The sequence below is a fragment of the Corvus cornix genome, chromosome 20 (genome assembly GCF_000738735.6).
Source record: "Corvus cornix cornix isolate S_Up_H32 chromosome 20, ASM73873v5, whole genome shotgun sequence".
Classification (NCBI taxonomy): domain Eukaryota; kingdom Metazoa; phylum Chordata; class Aves; order Passeriformes; family Corvidae; genus Corvus; species Corvus cornix.
Genome location: NC_046349.1, coordinates 5,553,800 through 5,566,683, shown reverse-complemented (window position 1 = coordinate 5,566,683; position 12,884 = coordinate 5,553,800). Strand labels below are relative to the sequence as shown.

The window sequence follows — 12,884 nt, the reverse complement described above, 5'->3', positions numbered from 1 at the left end:
CCACTGGATGGCTCCATGCAGCCTGCAGAGCCTGCTGAAATAGGAGTTTTGGATGATCCCTCTCTGTTCCTGCTTGCTGGAAAAGGTGCTACGGGGCTGGGAGCTCACGCTGCTTCCAGCTACAGCTCTGCCAGCCAGGCTTCAAGTGCAAAATGGAATTTCTTTATAGAAAGCTGGAACTACAACCAAAACCCAAGCAAGCACGCAGCTCTCACAGCAGGGCAGGAGTCTTAGGCATGAGGGTCCACATTGCAGTTTGCAAAAGGATTTGGGGAGCTCAAGTTGTTTCAGGCTGGATCCAGTATAAATCCTGCAGACTGCAAGCAGCAGCATGTGCTGGAGCAGCTCGGAGCAGCCCAGTTCCCTGGGTGAAGCCTGCTTGCTGCTGGTGTTAGGTGGGATCCTGAAAGACCCCTGAGTGGTCATGGAGTGCCACGGGAATCATCAGCCAGCACCTACCATCAGAGCTGGCATCAGCCAAAGGCTTTAGGGCCATTCCCATGCAGTGCCATAAAACAGGAATTTTAAACACCCCATAAAGAGGTGAGCCCAGAATAACGGCAGAGCAGAGGGAAACTATTCCGGGCTGGAATCACGCCTGCCAGGCCATTGGGAGAGCAGGTCTTACCACACCCATCAAATGCACGGGCCAGCCAAGTGGAAAAGTCTGTGGGAAATGTGGGTGGCCCTGCAACTGTGGCTGGGTGGGTTTGAAATGGCTGTGAAAATACCAAATCTTGGTATTTGGGGTTGGTTTTGTTTTTCCTGGACTGTTTTTCATCTTTCCCTTAGGCTCCCTTGGGGTACCCAGTACAGGAGAGACATGGAGCTCCCAGAGGTGAGTCCAGTGGAGGGCTGTGAAGATAACGGACTGGGGCATCTCTCTTACAAGAAAAAGCTGAGGGAGCTGGGGCTGTTTAGGCTGGATGAGAGACGACTGAGATGGGACCTTATAAAAGCCTGTGAGCAGCTGCAGGGAGGGTGTTCTGAGAATGGAGCCAGGCTCTCCTCGGTGGTGCTGAACAATGGCATGAGCTAACAGGAACTGAAACACTGGAAGTTCCACCTGAACATGACAACTTTACTGCATGGGTGACTGGAACAGGCTGCCCACTGAGGTCCTTCCCTGGAGATATTCCCATGCCCCCTGGACACAATCCAGAGCACTGTGCTCGAGGGTACCCACCGGAGCAGGGGGGTGGCTGGATGGCCTGAAGTGTTCCCTGCCAGCCTTGCTGTCTTCCGTGGCTCTGTGAAGCAGCACAGGGTGCAATGGAACGTGTGAACACAATTGTATAATAACCACAGAATATTCTGAGTTGGAAGGGACCCACCAGGATCCCCAAGTCCAGCTCCTCACCCTGCACAGGGCACCCCCAGAATCCCACCCTGTGCCTGAGAGCGTTGTTCAAACGCTTCTTGAACTCAGACAGGATCACTGCTGTGACCACTGCCCACGGGAGCCTGTTCCAGTGCCCAACCACCCTCTGGGTGAAAATCCTGTTTCTGATCTCCAGCCTAACCCTCCCCCGACACAACTTCAGGCCATTCCTCGCACCCTGTCACTGATCATGACAGTGAAGAGATCGGAGCTGCCCCTCGTGAGGAAGCTGTAAGCAGCGATGAGCTCTCCCCCTCAGCCTCCTCTTCTCCAGGCTGAACAGACCAAGTACGGCTCATTACAAGAATAAACACAGAAATCTTTTCACAAAACAAGAATACGGCCAAGGCCGCCTCCCAGAGCCGCCCGCGGAAGCGCCGCCCGTGCCGTGCGCAGGCGCAGCGCCCCCCGCGCATGCGCAGCACCCGCCCCGCTCCGCTCCGCGCCGCGCGGGGCTGCCCGGAGCCGCCTGACGGAGCCGCCGCTCCCCGCGCCCCCGGTCCCGCCGCCGCAGCAGCAGCGCACCGGGGCCGGGAGCACTCCCGGGGACAGCCGGGCGGCCGCGTGGAGCCTGCGGGGCGTCCCCCGGCTCCCGGGCGGCCTCTCCCTCTCTCCCTCCCTCCCTCCCTCCTCAGGGCGGCCCCGGGATGGCGGCGTGAGGCGGCGGCACGGCGCGGTGAGTACGGGCCGGGGAGCGGCGGGGGCCCAGCCGGCGGGCTGGTGGAGCGGGGGGGACCCTGCGAGCTTCGGGGGTCCGGGGGGAAAAGGGGGGAAGGTTTCTCCGCTGCGGGGGAGCCGCGCGCTCGCAGCCCTGCGTGCGCCGGGATGGAAAAGGCTTCAGCCGACCCTGAGCTCGGCGAGGTCGGTGCCGGCATGGAAATAACAGCACTGTGTGTGCCCTCCCCTCCTCTCCTTCTGCTCTCGCTCACGAACCTCTCGTAGCGCTCTTCAGCGCCTTCTGAAAGGAAACCCGGGCCCGTTTCTCCCCACGGCAGCGCAACGCTCTGAGACAAGCTTTTGTCCAGGCAGCTGGACTGGGATGGGCCGCGTGGGTCCCTTCCAACCTGTATTCTGAGATAGTCTGTGAATACAGTGCTCTGCAGTGCTGTTGTGCCCAGCCGGGCACCCTCCCCGAGCCCCCATACATGCTTTGAGCCAGCTACAAAGTGAGTTCACAAGCTGTTCTGTCATACGAACATTGGTCACGATATCCCAAACACGCAAGTGCAAGAGGAGAGGAAAAACAAGCTCCTAAAAGCAGTCCACAACATGCTGAACTTTCCCATACTTCCCTGGTACTGAAACATTTCAATGGACCTTGCGAGTACTGTTCTAGTGCAGTAACCTTTGTCTTTCCAAACTATAGGTCATAACTTCTCATAGCTGCCCAAACAGCATTTTTGCCTCTCTTAACCTGAGATGCAGAAAACATCTTTATCAGGCTGTATTTGGACCTCTGAAGCCCGGGGAAGGCACAAAAGGTAGAGAAGAGGTCCAAATTAAAATTTCTTTTCTCAGGGAACTTGGAATGGGCCTGGAAGTTGTGATCTTTGGCAGTTAAAGGCAGAAGGTGGGAATCAGGACCTCTGAACATGAATTAATTAGTACAAATGAAATCAGTAATACTTCAGGTGACAACTGTGACTACTGACATCTCTTCCCACTACAGAGCTGGCTGACTTAAGCTTCTGCTCCTCTGACTCCTGATGATTTCCAGGCCCATTCCAAGTTCTCTGAAGAAAACAGTTAGTTTTAGTTTGGATCTCTCCTCTGCCTTCCTGCTCAGAGGTGGAGGAGGATTCACCCTGGTGCTGTGAGGGCACTGCAGTCCAGATGGAGTGGGCACTGCCTCTGGAGAAAAGCTAATCCACTCCCCATCAGTAATGAAGCTCAGAGAGCAGCTTTGGAAGTGGTGAAAAGAGTGGCTCAACAGAGAGCCTCCACTTTTCACCAGGTGAGTTGCTTTGGCATGTGTCTACCTTGAGAAATCAGAACACTAACCCCGAGGCTTGGTTAGTCAAGGATTTGTTGCTCTTTTTGGAAACTGCTGTGATTACACTGCACCATTTCTGAGTCTACATCAAGTGTCCAAGGCATGATCCAAGACTAGGATAAGATCTTTGCCAAAAACTGTAGACTCACTCTTTCCAGCTGAGTCATACCAGCAGATAAAGCTTTTAAAAAAATTGAAATAATAGTGGCAGGGCTAAAAAAAAAAACCCTGGAGAAGTTAACCCCTGCTGCAAATAGGTCTTAAACTTTGAGCAGTTACGGTTCTTGGGTTTACGACAGAGTGTTGGCATCTGGGAATCTGGTCTGCTGTTGCTTTTCTTAGCTGAACTCTTCAAACTTGTCACTTGATAGTTCTTCACCTCTCTTTTTGTCCCAGTGTTTGGATGTTGTGTCTTTTTCAGCAGCTGTTTTGGATGCTGTGTGATATTTGAGTTGGTTTTGAACACAGGCGGGCAGTATGAGGCACTGCCCAGACACATCAGTTAATAGTTGTGACAGGGTTTTTGATTCAAACAATTTTAAGCAAACAGGTCAGCATTGTAGGTAAGAAACAAATCCCTGAGGCTTACTCTTCAGTTTATGTGCCCTGGATAACTGGAGAGACTTTTATCTAACCAGTGTGGCTTTACGTCATAAGCAGAGACTTCAGCTTTTGGGAAAGGGGGAGAATGGCACCAGCACACCCCAGTAAAAAGGTTACTCAGTGTTTTATTGCAGACCTTTCAGCTGTCAGCCTGGGAGACTCTTTCTGTAGCATCTGCTGGGGGAGTTCCGTGTGGACAGCACTGGCTTAAAGGCTGCCTTAGCAAGGTCTGAACAAGCTTACCCTTGAAGTGCTTAGGGAAAGCTGGCTGATTATTCTCCCTTTCCAGGGTAAATGACTTAAAGAATTCAAACATTCTTGAGAAAGGTACAGACTTGGTATTGGCATACTGATGTGTCAAACCAATGGTGTAGGAACACCTCTGGCTGTGTTAATTGCTGAGTTAGTTTGTAGAATATGAAGGAACAGCTTCCTTGAAGGAACAGCTCCTCAGATGGATTTATTCCAAAAGGTGACTGATCCATTGCAAAGCAGTGCACTGTGCTACTCACTCTAGACCTGTCGTAATTGAAGTTTTGCTCCTCCCTGGAAAAGGTGTGCTGCTGTCTTTACACTGGAATTCCAAAATCCTCCCCACAAACATACACGAGTAGGACGTGAATATTTTTGGGAGGGAAGATGACAGCAGGAAGGGCTGGGAATGCAGTGGAAGCCAACTAATAAGCATGTGGAAAAGTATTGGTGCTTGCTTACTAACGAGGTGTGCAGGGAACCTCCCCTGGCTGTTCCTCTGCCTGCAGGAACTGGCAGGAGGAGGCTCTGGCAGCACGTGGAGATCAGAACCATCTGCTGCTGAGGGGTCTGAAGTGAGTTCAAGTGGCTCCACGAGCTGTGGAGGGGCAAAAGGAGGCAGTGGAAAGGAGCCATCAGGTAAACACAAGTGGCCACCAAATCAGATGACATGAGGAACAGCACAGGAGCAGGTCTGAGGATAGCAGGACACTGGGGTGGCAGAGGCAAGAGGTGAGTCAGGCAGGGGAGAACAAGAGCAACTGGTTAAGGGAAAGCAGGATGCAATTGTGAAACCAGTTCTGTTGGGTGACAGGTAGTTATTTGCTCTGGAACATGGTAATCTTTGGCTTGCATTGTGAGGAGGGGACAAAGACAACGTGGTAGGAATCTTTAATTTGCACATTTCACCTTGCTTGAGAAATCAGGCAAAACTGAATACTGTTGTGGCTTCCAGTAAGGATCTGCCTGTCCTGGGCACAAAGGAGAATGTTCCTTGCTCACTAAAGAGTTGATAGCAGGAGGTGCTGTTTCTCTTTGATCAATAGAGTGGAAAGAAAACTCAGTCTCATTGCCAGCTGTACAAATAATCTCTAGTGAAGAGCACGTATCTTACTAGTGGAAAGTCCCTCAAGGGAGATAGAGCTGTAGAAGCCTTCAGTAGTAGGTACTTGATCTAGGACCAGCTGTGGGATACAGCAAAGGGTCCTCAGCCTTTAACTGGTGGGTGGTGAAGGGGCATGTGAAATTACAAGCAAACTGACTACAGAGAGCAACTGTGTGAACGTCTGCATTTATCAGAAATCCAAGAGGTTTGCAGGTTGAAGGGCATCGACATTGAAACTTCATAGGAAAAATAACTACCATTAAATGGTTCTTTATTCTGCGGAGTGGTTGCATTGACTGCTACAAGCAACTGGCTCTTGCAGGAAATACTAATATTTAAAAATGACTAGTTCTGAGATGGCTTTGTGTTTGGAGGAAGTGCTCAAGTAAAGTTTAGATGCTTAAAATCAACTCAGTGTTTAGACTGTTATTGTTAAGAGCATTGTAGGAGCGAGGAGTTCAGACGAAGTACAAAGTGTAGCTACAACACAAATTATAATTATTTTCTAACTGTAGTCAGTTGTGAAGTTTGGGCTAAAGGCTCAATAGTGATACATGACCCTATTAAAGCTGAGAGATTTGTGACATTAGTTCTGAAAAATTCTAGTGCTTTGTTTCAGCCTTGTGCTACTTAACAGACACATTCTTTACTCATTTCCTTGCTCTAGAGACAGAAAACCCAAAGCAAAGTAGGCACTTAAAACTAAAGTTTCAAGAACAGGTGACACAAGTTGCCACAGAAGTCAAGCTGATGCAACTTAGGGCTGGATCTAGCAAAAACGTGACATGATGTTTAGGCAGTGATTTTTAATACTCAGTGTTTGGAGCACTTGTGAGAAAACAATTACAGGAAACTTCAAGAAAGGAACATTTCAGGAGGATTAAGGCAGCTGCAGATCATCAATTTAGTACAATTTTGCTGCATTCAATGCAATCTGAACTAAAAAGTTGGATGATGGGGTTTAATTACTTTCCTGTTCAAATATTTGTTGTTAGATCTTTTTCTCTCCGTTCTCCCCCTTGGAAAAAAGTTCTCCAATACTTCTGTGGTATTGTTTACTCCAGAAACATCTGAGCAATTCACAAAGGCAAGCAGACAGCATGTTTTGTTATGAAATGAGTAATAGCTAATTCCAGTTTATAGATGCGGGAAGAGGCTTGGGACTAGACTTGCCCTTAAAGATGCAAGTGAGTGACCTGCCTAAAACAGGACTAACACTGGGAGCTTCATTCCTGTGACTTGGCTTTATCTGTATTTCAGCATAATATAACTTTTTCCTTACTCTTTGGCTACTGAGCTGCAGCTTAGTTTTACTAAGTGAACTCCAGCTGCCCTCTCTGCTGGAGAACACTCCCTTGCAGGAGCTTTAGCACAGTGTACTTTCCCCAAATAATGTTTGTGCTGGTGGAGATGTTGGCCTGCATTTTCTTGTTAACATTAAAGTAAAATAGATCGTGCTGCTCAGGATGGCAGCATTTCCTGCAGCTGACAGCAGAGCCCATTGTACCTGTGAAACAAGTCTGACCTTAGTGTTCTTTTGGAAGAGAACCTCGTGTGGTTTTCTCTTGGCTTTTCCCTGCAATCCCTCGTTCTCCCTCCCTTTGCCAGGAAATCCCTTCTCCTGCCAACAGGAGCCAGTGGAATGTGCTGTTTGTTTACATTCTCACTCTTTCATCCTACTAACCTTCCCACCCCCCAGTTGTAATCCTAACAGGCTCGCCTGAGCCCTTCATCCTTTTCTGAGGGAGCACTGCTCCATTGAGTAATTGCAGATACAAGGATTGCTGCAAGGAGCTGTTCCCACCAGATTCTTCTTAGTGGGGGTGAGGCTTTTATTGTTTTTAAAGCTATTTGAAATTCTTGAAGGTGTTTGTAGTGCTTCAAGGGAAAAAACAAAACCACACAGTGTCATTGAGGTGGTTGCTAAAGGTAGAAGCAGGTTTTCTGGACTTGTAGTGTGCTACCATCCCTGCTTAGGAAAGCCCTTAAAGCTCAGTTTCTAGAGGGTTTTATAATAATCCAAGTGAGGAAATCCTGTGTTTACAGCACTTACGGAAATTGCCATTTTGAGCCTGTCCCCCCCTTTGATCTATTCACATAGTTTGTCTTATCTGACTTCAGCTGCTTGGCAAGGATTATAAATCCTTAAGCAGAGACTGTCCTCCCCTTTGTTTTGCAGCCTGGACACTGCCAGGGCTTTCCTGGGTAGCTTGATGTGTGGCTGGTCTAGTGCTGTCCTGCTGGAAGACTTTATTGTTTGTGTGCAAAACAATTCCTTACAGTAATGCTTCCTTAACACTTCTCTGTAGCACCAAATAATTATTGCCCTTCAATTGCATTTCTTTATATCATCACTCAAGCCTTTGGACTGTCTCAGATCAATGTGTGTAGGGAAGGCTGTGGCAGCTTGTTTTCCTTTCCATTTTCCCCTCTCCCTTTCTGTTCCTGTATCATGCTAAAAGGGTCTCACTTGTTAGCCTGGATAAAGGCCTGAGGAGCAGAGCACACAGGATACACTTCTACACCAGCATTAGCTGATCCTGTCCCCAGCTGAGTGGTTCAGAAAGCAAGAAGCTTTCCACCAGCTCCAAGACACACCAGAATTTAGTACTGGCAGTTCAACCATCGGCATATGATGCTTGGGAGTAAATGAAGCTTTAAAAGAATGTCAGTTGATTTTCTCCCTGCATTTCTCTGACAGTTTGACATTTTCCCCTCCCTGCAGAGCAGCCTGCCCTCGGGAGGAGTTGCTGGAACCCCCTTCTGGAGCACATCTGACTGCTACTGCCACGAGGCCCCAGCCAGCCAGCCAGCCACAATGTACTGCCTTCAGTGGTTGCTACCTGTCCTGCTCATACCCAAGCCCCTCAACCCAGCACTGTGGTTCAGTCACTCAATGTTCATGGGATTCTACCTGCTCAGTTTTCTCCTGGAACGGAAACCTTGCACAATTTGTGCCTTGGTCTTCCTGGCAGCTCTATTCCTCATCTGCTACAGCTGCTGGGGGAACTGCTTCTTGTATCACTGCACAGGATCCCAGTTGCCGGAATCAGCTCATGATCCCAGCATAGTGGGCACCTAGAGAATCATAATCTTCCAGTCTGCTGAGGGCTCTTGTGTTGCTTTTAAAAAGGGGGTGGGGCTGGGGCTGGGGAGGAGGGGGGTGTCGGGTATGGGACTGGAGTAAGGACAGCCTGTTTCCTGTAACTGCGTGGACTAGAGTGGCAAATTCTTCCCACTCTGCCTGTGAAATTCGACTCGTTTACTGTGTGAACTCTGGCAGCACCACCTGCTTTTTTAGAAGCAGAAGTCTTTTTTTTTTTTCTTTCCCGTATCACCGGGAACAGACACCAGCCCTCTCAACTGAGAACTGCAGGAAGCCTGAGCCTGCAGCCCCTGCCCAGCTGAGAGTGCTGCAGTTGTGTGTCACTTGTCTGCATTAGGCCATGGTGGTCTAACTCAGGGCTCTTGGCCCACTGGTCCTGCTTGAATAGCTACAAGATTTTCTCAGTCTCTCTTTGTGGGGAGCCAGCCTTCCCACCTTGCTGATCAAGGGCAAGTGCAACAGCTCACAAATGGACTTGGCCAAAAGCTGCTGGAGCCAGAGGCAGTTGAGTCATCTCCTCCTGCTCAGCCTGCCAAAGAGATGTGTGCACTGCTGAAGTGCTTTCTGAACTCCGAATGCTCCAAGATCCCAGCCTGAAAGCCTCAGTTATGCTGCTGCTTTTATAAAGCCTCACAGGAGACTGTCTCTTCTCCTCCATGTCCTGGGTTTACCAAGGTGTTGACAGTTGGGATAAAGAATTGGCATGCTGCAAGACACAGGGTTTTGGAAGCCAGTGTGAACTTCACCCTACAAAACTCATGCTAGCCTGAGAGGCTGGGTGTAGGCAGGGCAGGAGAGGACCCTGAGGTGGAGGCATGGCTTGAAGCAGTAAATGCTTCAGCCATTTTCAGAGATAATGGTTTTGGGCCTGAGGTGACAGAAGGTGCTGGTGCTACTGACTAGCAAAAAAATGCCTGGTTGTCTCCAGCTTCCCTGGCAGAAGGATGTCAAGAATCCAAGGTGGTGGTGCGTCAGGCCTACAGCCTGGGGCAGAGGTTGGTTTGTGAGAAGCCTTAGAGGTTGACATAAAACACTTATCTCTAAACTTTGAAGGTTTCCCTCCCCTTTGCCATCTGTTTGTGTTTCCTTCAGTCTCCTGGTGGACAGCAGCAGAAGTGGCTGTTGCTGTCCTAAGGCAGTTCAAGCTATGAGGTTGTGAAACTTCCAGAGTATTGTTTGTTCATTGCACAGCTGTTCAAAATGTTTAATAAAGCTTTATAAACTTTGGTCTATGGCCTCCTGCCCAGCATGATGCATTGGCTGCTCATTGTGGATGCCTTAGCCCAGCAATCACGTGTCTCTGCATTGTTCTGTTCCTAGCACAGCAACCCCAAACAGTCTCCAGCAAGAGGCAGAGCCTGTTTGCTCTGTAGCTTCCAGTACTGACTCCTCTTGACTGTTTAACCTGACCGTGGGCAGACAGGGAGCCAGACTGGCAATTCCTAAACAGCCTCCTCTCACAACCAGAAGCACCTCCTGTGTCGTGTGTTACCTCTCTGCGCTTAGGTGATAGATTCCCCTTTTTCTGCTTATGAAGTTAAACCCCCGAGCTGTGTCCTGGAAGCCACTAATCCCCAGCGCCGACAGGAAAAGTGTCTGCGGGGTGCCCAAGTGGTGTAAGCCCATCCCACAACACCTCGTCACCCCAACCTGTCCCTCTGCTCAGGGCAGCCCAGCTGCCAGCCCATGCCCTGTGTAGAACGGGGAGAGACGGACTATGAGATCCAACAGCACCCAGGAGCACCTGAGAGTGTTAAAGGGTGTGGGAGCTCTGCTGCTGGGGCTGAAACAGGCTTGGCTTTGTCCCGTGCTCTGAAGACCAGGTCCAAGTTGGAAAAAGTTCAGAGTCTATTAGTGTTTACACGATTTAAAAAAAAAAAGTATGTGCCACATCAAAAATAGATGTGATAGCTCTGTCACCTGTCAGGTTGAGGGAAATCCCAGTAGCTGTCACATCAACTCAGGCATAAATAACAAATGGAAAGGAGAGGGGAGGGCACTCTTTGCAAGCCGTGGCACAGCTTTGCTCTGAGCTACTTTTAAGTTTCAATATATTTAAGCTAATGCACTCTGTTCTGTCAAGAGTACACTTTGGTTGCTCACTAGCCAAGTTGCACTTTACAGCAATTTAAATAAATACTAGCCACAAAGCCAGACAACCCTTTGGATGAGAGCGAGCCCTGGCTTTGTACGTGGGGTTCAAGACAAGGCACAGCTGCGGGCTCTTTTCTTTCTGTGAGACCCAGCTCGAGAAGAGCACTTCAAAAGAGGGAGGCTGTAGGACAGCTTTCAGTGGGGCAAGAAACCTCCCAGCCCTAATGCAGAGAAGGAGCACTCTTTGATATGCACACAGCCCTCCCCAGCACACTCTCTTACCTTCTTTAGGGCCCTGAGATACCATCTTGATTTTAAAGATAGAAAATTAAAGCAACTTTGTCATGGTCAGACAGAAAGCCTCGGGCAGAATGAGGAACCCAACCAAGTCTCACATCCCATGCTAATGCCTGGTTCGTCCTTCTCCATAAAGAGACCGTGAAAAACCAGCCTGTGACTGCAGAACAGGTCGAACCCGATGGCTTCTGAAGAGCAGCATCAGAGCTTCCCTGTTCGTGCACCACAGATGGGGCTGAGCCTGGACAGACAGAGCCAGAGTGCTCAGCCAGGCGTTTGCCAGCTACATGGAAAAACACTCACATGAGATGTTTTGCCCTTCTCTGCCAGAACAACAGTGGGGTGGCTCTGTCCCTTGGGATCCTGGGGGCACCATGGGGTCTCTGTGTGGGGACCGCATGGGTGAGCAGCTGCACCAGTGACTAAAAGCAGTGGGATTTAGAACACAACCACTGTGCTGTGCCAGGCCCCACTGAGCCTGGACGCTGCCTGCAATTGTCACTTGACACTTTGGCACTGAGTGAGTCTCATCACCTTGCTGAATTACAGAGTGTCCATCTGCCTGATGCTCCCTACATACAGGGAGCTGGAGCCTTAAGCTGTTCCTTTGTCTTTCCGTATGAGGGAGAGATAATTTTCTTTTCTAGGTCACATAACAGATCAGTGACACAGCAGGGTCAATAAAGGAAAAAAAACCAAAACAAAACCCAGCTCAGGCTCCAATCCTTAGAGATGCAGCTTGGCTCAGGCAGTCCTTGGACTCCTCAGTGCAGCCTTAGGGTGCAGAGGCTTTTCATACTCCTCCTCAAGCCTTCTCAGGGAGAGGAAGCATCCCCAGGATGAGCAGCTGGAATACCACAAGGCTTGCCATGATATGGATTTTTGGATAGTGCAGATCTTAGGATCTGATACTTGGGAGTTGAGCTCCCCAGCACCACTTGGGGTGCAGGTGGGAATCAGCCTGCTCTCCCAGCATCTGCCTCTCATCCAGGGATCTTGCTGGGTGATCTGTGCCTCCTGCCTGGATTCTCTTCCTGCTCACCCTGAGACAAGCCCTCAGCGTGGCCTTACAAACAGCAGCAGCCAGAGGACAGAGGTTGATCCCATGGAGGAGCCATTTAGGCTGGAAGCACCCACCAGTGGGCTCAGGGAGGCAGCCAAGTCCAGAGGCTTGTCCCCTCGTGCTGTCCAGCCAAATCTCCTGAGCCAGGGAAACCACAAACATCACTCAGGGTCACAGGTAGCCCTGCCCTGCAGCATTTCTCTGGCATCAGGTGGTTTCCCAGCCGTGGGAGGTAAGCTACAGTCCGTTAAGGACTTTAGCCCTCCCCTCCAGAGCCTGGAGATTAACCCTTGGCAAGAGGGTTTTGCTACTCTGCCAGCAAAGGCAAATCCTCTGATAGTAGGGCAAGGGAGAGCAGCTCAGGTGCCACCCACACCTTCTGCTGGAGGGGATGACATCCAAGTGACAGCAAGCTGTGTCCTCTAAGTCAACGCATGCTGGCAGCTTCCTGTCCACCCCTTGTTTCCAGTGAGTAACAGGCACTGGGAGCTCTGGTGGCACTGTCAGCAAACCTGAGAGCCTGACACAGGGGCACAATCCTGCTGTGAGCCAACCCTTTAACAAACAGCACCCTGCTCCTGCCCCAGGAGACCTTCTGCATTTTGGCTGTGGGAGAGACCCCAGACCCTCACCACAACTCAAGATTTCCAGTTCAGGGTGGGTCCTGTGTACTCAAAAGCATTTATCCTGCGGGAGCCAGGGCTCCATGTTCTTGGGGAGTGCTACCACTGAGCTTTGGGTAAATGAAGGGGATGCTCAAGTCAAACAACAACTCATCCTCTCCAGTTTAGAGCCCACTGCCAGCACAGACTGCCCCTGCCTCCTCATTAGAGCTGTTCAGGGGCAGCCACAGCCTCACCCTAACACCCTCTTAAGACGCCTCAGCTGCCACTGAGGCTGAGGACAGGACAGGGAGAGGAGGAAGCAAACAGTGCCATAGGCAGGGCTTGGAAGTACTGAATCCAGTGCCCTCACCACCTGTACACAAAC

The 12,884-nt window shown here is 50.2% G+C and overlaps 1 protein-coding gene across 2 annotated transcripts; it reads left to right on the top strand.

Moving 5' to 3' along the window:
- Positions 1 to 1,856: 1,856 nt before the first annotated feature.
- Positions 1,857 to 9,670, top strand: LOC104687764 (BLCAP apoptosis inducing factor). Of its 2 annotated transcripts, none has more exons than XM_010397021.4 (2): positions 1,857 to 2,057; positions 8,060 to 9,670. In XM_010397021.4, the coding sequence occupies exon 2, from the start codon at positions 8,153 to 8,155 to the stop codon at positions 8,414 to 8,416; it is 264 nt and encodes an 87-aa protein (XP_010395323.1). In that variant the 5' UTR covers positions 1,857 to 2,057; positions 8,060 to 8,152; the 3' UTR covers positions 8,417 to 9,670. The 2 variants fall into 2 exon arrangements, with proteins under 2 accessions (XP_010395323.1, XP_010395324.1); XM_010397022.4 differs by having other exon boundaries at positions 1,966 to 2,057; positions 8,065 to 9,670.
- The last annotated feature ends 3,214 nt before the right edge of the window (positions 9,671 to 12,884 follow it).